General features: G+C 37.5%; 2 protein-coding genes across 2 annotated transcripts; both read left to right on the top strand.

Annotated features, from left to right (window-relative positions):
• Positions 1-3,974: 3,974 nt before the first annotated feature.
• On the top strand, positions 3,975-4,979 carry LOC131292884 (histidine-rich glycoprotein-like). The gene has a single exon (XM_058320977.1). It carries the CDS (start codon positions 4,180-4,182, stop codon positions 4,888-4,890), a length of 711 nt encoding a protein of 236 aa, XP_058176960.1. The 5' UTR covers positions 3,975-4,179; the 3' UTR covers positions 4,891-4,979.
• Positions 4,980-8,612: 3,633 nt separating this feature from the next.
• On the top strand, positions 8,613-10,320 carry LOC131292877 (3-hydroxykynurenine transaminase). Its single transcript, XM_058320969.1, has 4 exons — positions 8,613-9,288; positions 9,363-9,458; positions 9,520-9,768; positions 9,856-10,320. The coding sequence occupies exons 1-4, from the start codon at positions 8,621-8,623 to the stop codon at positions 10,031-10,033; spliced, it is 1,191 nt and encodes a 396-aa protein (XP_058176952.1). The 5' UTR covers positions 8,613-8,620; the 3' UTR covers positions 10,034-10,320.
• Positions 10,321-10,967: the final 647 nt, after the last annotated feature.

The raw sequence follows: 10,967 nt of genomic DNA, 5'->3' as shown, positions 1-10,967 counted from the left end.
TTTGCGTGCTATAGAATTAAAGGACAACGTTTTTTTAGTAAATTGCCAGCACTGTAGCTGTCTAAGAGAAAGTAGTCAGCTGGGCTGACAATGAATGCAGCGACTGAATTGCATATGAAAGCAATCGTAATAGTTAAGAGCGCACCATCGGATCATTGTGTTTCTATATCTGTCAAATGCGTTTGTGCGGTTTACTAAACATGACCTACATATGGTAACGCACAATCTTATAGTTTAGGTCTAACAAACTGAAGCCATGTGTTAAGTTTCTACATTTTTAGATATCTAGATTTTAGAATGGTGGATTGCAATTAAGTTTTAGAAATTCAAACATAGCAAAGAAATATTTTTTTATTGTGAAATAACGATGTACATAATTTGAATATTTATTACTGCTTCTGTATAGCGTTTAAAAAATATAAAACGAAATATTTAAAATTATTAAGTGTCGGAACGCGTCTCGGAATTTCCGTTCAGCAAAATCTTCTAAAAATAATGTGCACAGAAACTAAATAAAGGGTGGAGTTAAGATATTGGTTGCGTTGGAAGTGAAGTTTTGATACACAGCGGATACACAACAATCATAATTTTAGATGGAATTTTGTTAAATAAAACTATCACTAGTTTTGAATATGGGCGTGCTACTTTTTAGACATAGTCACCGTGTTTGTTTCTTCAAAATATACCGCTGGATAAATCTAATAAATTTCCTTCCGTTTTGAGAAATAATAGTACGTCTGCTAACTTTCAACTGGGAATATGTTGAGTTTGATCATCCTTTTTCTCACTTGTCACAACCACTCACTTCAGCAATATGGCGAACATACTCCATACATGGAACATACTTATATAAGTAAGCTATGCCGTAAGCTGTACTGCACTAAAGGTTGGATATTTCAATCAATAAAAAATGAAGGAGATACTGGCTATGCGAAAAATAGATTAGCTGTTCACTTTGGACAGTGGCTGCATGAAGCCCCATCCGATTTAATTTTTGAAAGGTCTATTCCCCCTCACGAGTTCCACCAGGATCCGCAAAAGCTCTGTCTCTCTCGATAGCAGGAGTTATGGGATGCGGATAATCTTGATAGAAATAATGGTTTATAGAGGCTTTGAGCCGTTTGACCTCATTCTATCCCATAGGAGGAGTAGATAGCAAAGCATGCAGCTGTAGCAACGGATTCAACGACATAGACAATGTATTGTGGTCAAGTGTGCAATTTTATCGACGATTTAAGCCGATCACCCCTTCTTCTTCTTCATATCCTATCTTTTAGCCGTTGTCCGGGTGGCTGGAAGAATCGGAACAATAAGTTTGCATGGATTTATTCCATGTGCCTTGCCTTAGTGTTAGTAGTATAAGTGGTAAACATTAAATGTTGGTGCTAGGTACAGCAGATACCAGGGATATAAGGCCTTAGTTCCCGGTCCTTAACCACCTAGAGGTCTACATCACCAGGATAACTTGCGAAAGCCCAGGAGGCTGGATTTAATAGCCGTACCGGTGTAAATTCTCACAGTCGAAGAGGAAAAAAAAGAATGGCGGATACTAGGCCGATTGCCAGGAACTAAGTAACTGATCAGGAGAAGCAGGAATGCCGAAAAACATGAATATGACCAGACCGTACAAATTCATTATTCTAAAACTTTAGTTGATTCGAAGTAGAGGGCTTGCTGCTTGAAGTCGTGAATCGACTAAGTGAATCAAAAGTCGCAACCATTGAAAGTGGATGGAAATCAATCGCCTCAACACGTACGTGGCATCGTTTTTGATCGTCGAAACGAACTGCCATTTTTTCGCTTTTTCCTAGGTGTTGTTTACCTTTTGTATGGGACAGCGACGAGAAAACTGACATTTACCATCGTTTCGGACCTTTGAATCATTTTTTTAATTTTTTTTTACCTTTTGTACGACAGCGACGAGAAAACTGACAGTTACTATCGTTTCGGGGTAAAACCCCAAATGAAGCCCCCTGCTCGCCGCATCGTCTCCGTTTTTTCCACGGTTGCGCCTGAAAGTTATGCAATAGGTGGCACATCAATTAAGTTTGAATATTTGAACCGTTGAATTTCCGTTAGAAGCTGTAATGATTTGAACTAACTGGTTAAACTTAGCAAGATGGACATCATAAACCAATGAGTTGGACCGAAGAAATGAGTTTGAAACGACGGCACGCCCACAGCGAGCGCAGCGAGCAGACTCCGCTAGGTCTACCGAAAAAGGGAGTTTGTTATAAATTTGTAAAATAAGCTCATACCGCACCCCTAGGTTGATTGCGTAGCTGAATTTCCATAAACTCATTCAAGTAATGCCTTTGACATTTGATCGGTTTTTGACACTTGACCGTACCAGTTTTTGGTGTTGTACGTTGTAATGTAGTCGCGCGGTCAAGCGCAAACGTGGAAAAAATGTCGACGATTTGGCGAGTAGGGGGCTTCATTTGGGATTTAACCACTTAACTAAATAAATTTCCTTTGTTTTTAACCCCTTTACAGTCCTACCAAGTCATGAAAATGGCGCAAAACATTGTCATCCTATTTTTTTACATTTTTTATAGTCTTTGATCTAAAACAGGGGTCTCCAAACTTTTTTTAACGCGGGTCGCATTGGGTGGAATAACCGTAGTGTTGGGCCACATTTTCCCATGGGGGAGAGGGCCGTAGTTTGGAGACCCATGGTCTAAAACATAAGAAAATATTATATGTTCCCTAAATGATTGGGATGTTATTGGTTAAACGACGGTTTGTTTGCCAGCAACGTTGCAAGCTTTTTTGTTCAACCATATGTGTTATTTGTGATTGTAATCAGCAATAATATGGCTATACTCGGCAAAGTTTTGGTTCAATTGCATCGATTAGTGTCAAAAAATGAAAAAAAATAAATAGAAACACGTTAGAACGGTATTTGCGCTCGAAATAAATACCGCGCCACAAAGGTAGGAAAGCGTGCGAAAAAATATTGCCCGAGCCAGCCAAAGCAAAGCAGTACAAATTCCTTCCTCTTGCCCGAGCCAGACCCGGACAAACCTGTGAAGGGGTTAATTACGTAGCATACACGTGGAGATCTCTGCAAACACTGATGTCGCACTGTGGCACAATATTGTTATTCAAGTTGCTTCGTTTCGTTATTATTTTTTTACGCCTCCAAATTTGTTTTGTACTATAAATAAATTGTAAAAAAACCCAGAGCAAAAAATTGTTTCTAAGCCACGACAAATTAAAACCAACTTGTAAATGTTTGCCACGCGACAAGACGACTGCCATGACGCGTGTGCCATTAATCTACTGTACCTTTATCAGTCCTTCATATTGTCGTCGATTTTTTGAAAGCAAAAAGCATAGCAAAAGCTATCACGAAACTAGTCATTGAAGCGTGTAATGGAGTCAAACCGAATCAACTAAAGAAAAGGTTACCTAAATACAACTGCCTGGGGTCTTTGGTGTGTAACTTGTCGAAATGTTGCAATCTTCAACCTTTTCAATCAAGAGAGATTCAGAATATTCTCCATATTGAGAAATATATTTATAGGCAAATCGCATTCCATAGGCACTTAAATGATGTTATTAAAGGCTTCGAGATGCTAATAACTGTTTTTCTCAATTTTGATTATCAAATTTTTTTGATTGTATGAGAAATTTTTGCTAGTAGGAATTCTACGCAGTCAATTTAGTGTTCCACTAAAAACAAAAATAAGAAATATTTAATTCGCATAACAGAAATTGCCCAATTCTGAAATTAGCTTACTGGGGTTTTCCATCTTGAAGCTTGTGTGCATCAATAGCTCGTGTTTGTAACTTACACGTTTCAGTTGAAATGCGTGTGGTAACGGCATGGTGCAAAGAGCAAATCAACCGAATTACTCTTGGTTACACTTCATAGTTAACCGTTGTTGAGCGCGTTAGAGAGTAGGGGTAAACAAATTGATTTTGATCGTAGATTATTTGCATATAAATATTCGGTTGACAGACTGAGAAAGTGTCAAACTGGTTACTGCAGTTGTACAGTGATGTCTGTCTTGTAGTCAGCATACATAGTTCGATATCGAAAATAGTTTCCTGTAAAGATAAAGTTCAATAGAAGTGGGTAGGGAAGTTTAAACCAGCGTGTTCCGCAGATAGCTTGTTTTGCTGCGTGTTTCTAATATCGCTTCAACCAAATTAACAAACTTATCAACAAAGATGAAAAAACTAAACCTTTTGGGACTGATTGTGCTAGTGGTACTTGTGGCGGTTGCAAATGGTGATGGAAAGAAGAAGGAAAGTGCTTTCGAGGAAAGTGGTGGCAGCGAACATGGTTTAGAGCATCACTCGAAAAAAGGTGATAAAGGCGATAAGGGATACGAGAAAAAGCATGGGTTGGAAAAAGCGGAAAAGGGTAGCCAAGGAAAGGAACAACACGAATCACACTACGGCGAAGAAGGGGGACACAAGAAGGAGAGCCATGACGAGGGCGATCATTACAAAAAGCATCACGAAGAGAAAAAAGGATCGAAGCATGGAAAAAAAGGTCACAAAAAGGGACACAAAAAAGGATCAAAGACGACTGGCTACCATCATAAGTCACACAAAGATGACTACCACAAGGAGCACAAATTCTACGACGATCATCATAAGGAAGGCCATCACAAGAAGTTTGGCGATTTCTTTGAATTCCACAAGAAGAACGGTGGCGATCACAAGAAAGGAGGCCATCATGAGTCGGCTCACAAGGAGGACAAATATGCCAAGAAGGGTCATACCGACAAAGGTCACTTCGATGATGAGCACAAAGGCTGGAAGCATAAGCATGGCCACGAGTCACACTTTTCCCATAAGGACGATTTTGGCAAAAAGGGTGGCAAATCTGGTGGCAGTGAACACGGCTTTAAGAAAGGTGATCATGGTCATTAGTAAAAAAAACCCGCTCGGAAGTTTGCGGTAGAATACAGATTGCGATACTGAAAACGTTTTGTGAAATAAATAAAATTGTTATGAAATAGTACGATTGTTCATATAGTTAATTCATGTTTTGTAGTTGCTTCAATGTTTATACACATATGTGTCTATATATATAAAAACCATACATGGGTTCTGTACCCTTTATTATGATTAATATGGCTTCCGATGTACTATAATGATTTAAGTGGAGGTACTTACCGCGTAGGAAAACGTGTTTACCGACAGCAAACACTTCACTCTTGGTCAGCAACATACACTGTTGGCACGAAGCACGATAGTAGCACTTCACATGAATAGCACGTTCTTACCGTTCGTTGATTATCAGTCAAATATCACATCATACTCACCAATATCTTTGGTATGCATCATGTCTCGTCAGTTCTATGACCTTATACTGAAAATAATACTTTCAACGTTGAACATTAAGACCAGTAACAGCAGTTACAATGATTTTATTATGTTTCAGTTTTCTCTATGTAAATTTTCCTTGGAGATCATCTTGTTGAAAGCCGCTCGACCCAGAGCCTGCGCTTTTACCAAAATCTGGTGGTATTTCATTTTTTACTCTTCGATTACATCAACAAATCTCGATTATTCTACGAAATCTTTTTTAATGCAGTTTTGTGTGCTGATACACATTTACTTCCTTTCGTGTCCCAAACGACGTTATTTCCTGTCACAAACGATGATGGTCAGATTGTAGGCAGAAGCTGCACATAAACTCTCGATGTTCAATAACAGTTTTTGCATTCCTCATGATAAGTTTGTGTACATTTGGTAGTAAAAAATGATATATAAAAAAACAAGCGCTACCAATTTTAAGTGTCTGCTTCAAAGACTGATAATAGCTAAGCAGGATGGCAAATGTGTGTTGGTTCGTATTCCTCGCAACGGCTACTATCACGTATATATATATATATATTCAATTCTCTATATATATATATTCAATTCTCTCTGTTGTGTGAGATACGAAAGATGCAAGTGAAAAAGGGAATTGGGTACAGTAAAAGATTGTGCTTAAGGCGTCCGCTCATTTTGTGCCCAAACGTCGCAAGATTCGGTCGATTTTTCGAGTGGATCAGTGTTTTGCAGATTCTAGTTGCTGGTGTGTTGTGAATAATAGTGCTGCAAAGTGATCACCTAAATTTTCTGGTAATGCCAGCATTTTTTTATGGATTTAAAGCTTTTTAATAATTAAATCAAACAATTTCGAATTATTCGTAATCGATTCGATTCGATTCAAAAGATCAAAAATTAATAATAGCTATATTTTTTCAATCAAAATTAGTGTTAGGTAAATGCATACAAGTGTCTAGTATGTGTATGTTATCGAAAAGTTGACAGCGCATCGATAAGTTGAATTTATATATTCTGATAATGCAAAGTCTAAATATATTTAAACAAAGTCATTAGCTGTTAGTAAACCCCAAGTCGTTAGCCATTCCTCACAGCAAGCAAAATAACAAATCAACGATTTTTAATCTTTAAACTGCTATGTATTCACATGAAATGTTTAGTGACTTCGTTTGAATTTCTCATTGGGTTATTTTTGTGTCAAAAAATAGCGCTGGGTTTGAAAAATAATTTTCCCAAGCAAAAATTTTCCATATCATATCATATCGTTGATATAATCAAGCCGTTGTCCTCTGGCAACGTTCCCTGAATTAATGCCAAGGTTGGTGAGGTACACTTGTAGAATGTAATAGGTTACTTTTTATAGCCTTTAGGAACAATAAGAACAATCAGGAGGTTCCGTTCATACACACTGGAAAGCGGTTTTGTTATGGCATCAGTGTTTTGATTATGAAATTTAAAATTTTCACGTGCGAATTCGTGGTCGGTGCTGGTTTCGACTGTTATCATTGTACAACCAGTATTTTTTCGACGTTATTTTTTTTTAAACAGCGGTAACATAGAAATGCTGCCGCTTCCTTAATTAAAATTAGGAAAAAAGATTTAACCATTCTCCTAATTATAGATCATGTTCGGAATGCTGAGAATCGAATGTTTGCGTTTTTGCAAGCAGACCTCACTATGAGTTTTAGTGTAATTAAAGGGAGCCTATGTTATCTGTTACGATTTCTTGTTTTAATTAATGACGATGATTCAATGTATTAGATGTCTCGTGTTTTCGTGCGCATATTACAAACGTTGTGATTGTTTTGCTTCATTATGTGAATCAATGCTAGCAAAGCTCAAGATCAAAGTTTGTTTATACATGCTATACGGAAAGATCAACAATTAAATTACCGCCCCAGTGTCGCTATTACAAGTGGAATCAGCATGCCAATTATACTAATTAAGCTTAGTTGTCACTGGTTTGATATGGTGGTTTTAACACTTGAACTACCGCGGTTTTTACGCTTGAAACTTTAGCGCAAATTATTTTCAATATTAAAAATAAAATTTTATTTTTGTATTCAAATGCATTTACAATGCAAATGCAAATTAACATTCCATTGGATGTGTGAAAGTTATGCATTAACATTTGGTAGAATTGTTCAGCCTTAAGAAATAAATGTGATTGAAAAAGTACCTGACCAGTCAAAATGACTGGTACGGTAGTTCTAGTGTTAATACTCAAATACATTGTTTTGCAATCTTTCCCGAATGTTTTTTAGCGGTTAAAAATTAACATTCCATTGGATGTGTGAAAGTTATGCATTAACATTTGGTAGAATTGTTCAGCCTTAAGAAATAAATGTGGTTGAAAAAGTACCTGACCAGTCAAAATGACTGGTACGGTAGTTCTAGTGTTAATATTCAAATAAATTGCTTTGCAATTTTGCCCGAATGTTTTTTAGCGGTCCTTTCGACCGCTCTTTTTAACACGTTTTCGATTCGTCGTTTTTCAAGATTTTTCAAATCCTTACTTTTTGTATATTTGTTGACAAAAGATATTTTGATGTGTTTAATTTTATGATGCACCTATTCATCATTTCTCAAGCTAGATGTAAAGCAAAAAAAAACGAATTGAACCGAATATGAATCCTTTTCATCTTTCAATTTTTCAAAATGTAGTGTTGCCTTGATGTTGTGGATTTTTTATTTTCCATGGGTTGCTTCCGACCTGTGTTTTCTTCCATTACATATTCTGTACGCGAGCGTTTTGGTGCGTTGTGCAGAATGCGTTACTGGGAAAATTGGCGTTATTGTCTATATTTGAGGTTTATTAATGGCGTCATTTATAATCGCAAAAATATTACTAAATTTTTTAAATGTTATCCAATGTATTTTATTTTTGCCGCGTACTATTTATATTACACATTTTGTTAATGTAAAAGTTGAAAAGAACTCAAAGTCGGTCTTTTTACTTTACATTGAGCTAGCGGAATGATAGACTGGTGCATAAAATACCAAAACGTCAAGAAATAGAGACACAAACATACTGAAAAGCAGCCGTATACAGATTCGAAAAATCTCCAAAAACAGAGATGTTGAGATGTGAGAACAGAGATGTGAGAACAGTTATAGCTTGTTAAAAAGAGTGGTCAAAATAACCACACAAATAACATTCTAGGAGTGTTCAAATTGGTTCTTGAATTTTAAGAAAAGCCTTTTTCGAGATTTTAAATTCGTTTGGTGTTGAAAAACGATTCATGCTTTTGTTTTAACCATGCTACTTTTCAAGTTACGGTGATAAAGAAGTGCTAGCTTTAACATATACATTTCAGGAACCAACATGAAGTTCACACCACCTCCCGCTTCGCTGTGCAGCCCATTGAATATACCAGAGAAAATAATGATGGGCCCGGGACCTTCCAACTGTTCGAAACGTGTCCTCACAGCTATGACGAATACAGTGTTGAGTAACTTCCATCCAGAGCTGTTTCGAACAATGGACGATGTGAAAGATGGCCTTAGATACATTTTTCAAACAGAAAACCGTGTGACAATGTGTGTTAGTGGGTCGGCACATGCAGGAATGGAGGCAATGCTCAGCAATCTTATTGAAGATGGCGATCGTGTGCTAATTGCTGTAAATGGCATTTGGGCAGAGCGAGCCGTGGAAATGTCAACAAGATATGGTGCAGATGTACGAACAATTGAAGGGCCGCCGGATCGTCCATTCAGTCTAGATACTTTAACTAATGCTATAGAAAAACACCAGCCTAAATGCCTATTCTTGACGCACGGTGACTCATCCAGTGGACTTTTGCAACCATTGGAAGGAGTAGGTTCGATTTGTCGCCAAAACAACTGCCTGTTGATTGTAGATGCAGTCGCATCGCTGTGCGGTGTACCGTTCTATATGGATAAATGGGAAATTGATGCCGTCTACACGGGCGCTCAAAAGGTGCTTGGCGCTCCACCAGGAATCACTCCGATTTCAATCAGCCAAAGAGCAGTGTAAGTTGAGTTTAAAAACCCGAATGTGATATACAACGAATTTAAGCACACCATCTCTACTGCCTTTTTTTCAGTGATGTTATAAGAAATCGGCGCACGAAATCCAAGGTATTCTACTGGGATTTATTATTGCTCGGCAACTATTGGGGATGTTTCAATGAACCGAAACGGTACGATTATATCATTTTGCCACGAGGGTATAAAAATTAAGCATAATATTTAAATTTACAGCTATCATCACACCGTAGCATCCAATCTCATTTTTGCACTTCGTGAAGCATTGGCTCAAATCGCGGAAGAGGGGCTGGAATCCCAAATCAAACGTCGTATGGAATGTGCCCAGGTTCTGTACGATGGACTCGGCAAAATGGGCCTTGAAATATTTGTGAAGGACACAAGACACCGATTACCTACTGTAACCGGCATTATGATCCCGAAGGGAGTCGATTGGTGGAAAGTTTCCCAATATGCCATGAACAAGTAAGTATTTTCCCAAAACAATTATCTTGTTTTATATCAGTATACAGCGGGTGCTAACTAATATTATTAATTCGATCTATCTTTCAGTTTTTCGCTTGAAGTGCAAGGCGGTCTAGGACCAACATTTGGAAAAGCATGGCGAGTTGGGATTATGGGCGAATGCTCAACGGTACAGAAAATCCATTTCTATCTTTACGGCCTGAAGGAATCTCTTAAGGCTACTCATCCCAGTTACGTATTCGAAGACAGTAATGGCTACCATTAGTAACAAAGTAAAGCCGCAATGGGTCGGGTTAAAAGGTGGAATATTATAGCCGTAGACTGGAATTCTGTTAAACTACGATGTACACTGTTAAGCGATAACTAACCCAACAATATATATACAACAACGATATACAACTTATAAGAAGTGTACATATTGGAGATAGTTGCACAAAAACACAGTACTTTAAAAACTATCAATGTGTATCCTAAGGAACTATACAATGTATTATTGTACGTGTATTACATTGTTGGCATTCAGAAGCTTTCTCTTTCACGTTTTCGGCAGGAAAGTGAGTTCTGTTTAATAAAAACATATTACATTGCATGTATATCTTGCTTCATCATTTAGCATCGTGCATATCTAGTACAGCATTATTTATTTATTGGATGAAGTTTCCACTATCGTCACAAATCATTTGAAGCAAATGGGACCTCAAATATAACGAGATCAAGCCGAAAACTCGCTCAAATGTGCACGCTTTGTGTACTTTTAAAAGTTTTCAAAATTCGTTTATTGGAATTTGACGAGGTCACGAACGTGCTGATTCTCCAGAATTCTTTCTCAACGACGTCACTATCACTTTCTTCTCGTCACTGGTTTCCTTATTCTCGCCCTGGCTCGGTAACGATCAAAGCTATCGATAAGCAGGTCCATCGTAGAAGTCAAATTGATTACCTAATCATCGAAGCATCGTATTACGGTTTGATTCACGATTTACACCCCATGTCGATGTTACGAGAAGCGGCGAGTAGAATACAATAACTAGCGGAATGATGAAGAGGTTTATCAAAAAACCAAAAACGACAAAAGAAAGTCAAAAAAAAGTATTAAACATTTTCAAAAATGTAATTTAAAATGTTATAGCATCTAAATAGAATGGTTGAAATCACCGCTAAAAGACTAAATAGGGGTGGTCAACTAGGTTATCGGAACT

The sequence above is a fragment of the Anopheles ziemanni genome, unplaced genomic scaffold, assembly GCF_943734765.1.
Source record: "Anopheles ziemanni unplaced genomic scaffold, idAnoZiCoDA_A2_x.2 scaffold_12_ctg1, whole genome shotgun sequence".
Taxonomy (NCBI): domain Eukaryota; kingdom Metazoa; phylum Arthropoda; class Insecta; order Diptera; family Culicidae; genus Anopheles; species Anopheles ziemanni.
The sequence above is the reverse complement of the archived record's forward strand: the minus strand, read 5'-3'. Positions and strand labels throughout refer to the sequence as shown.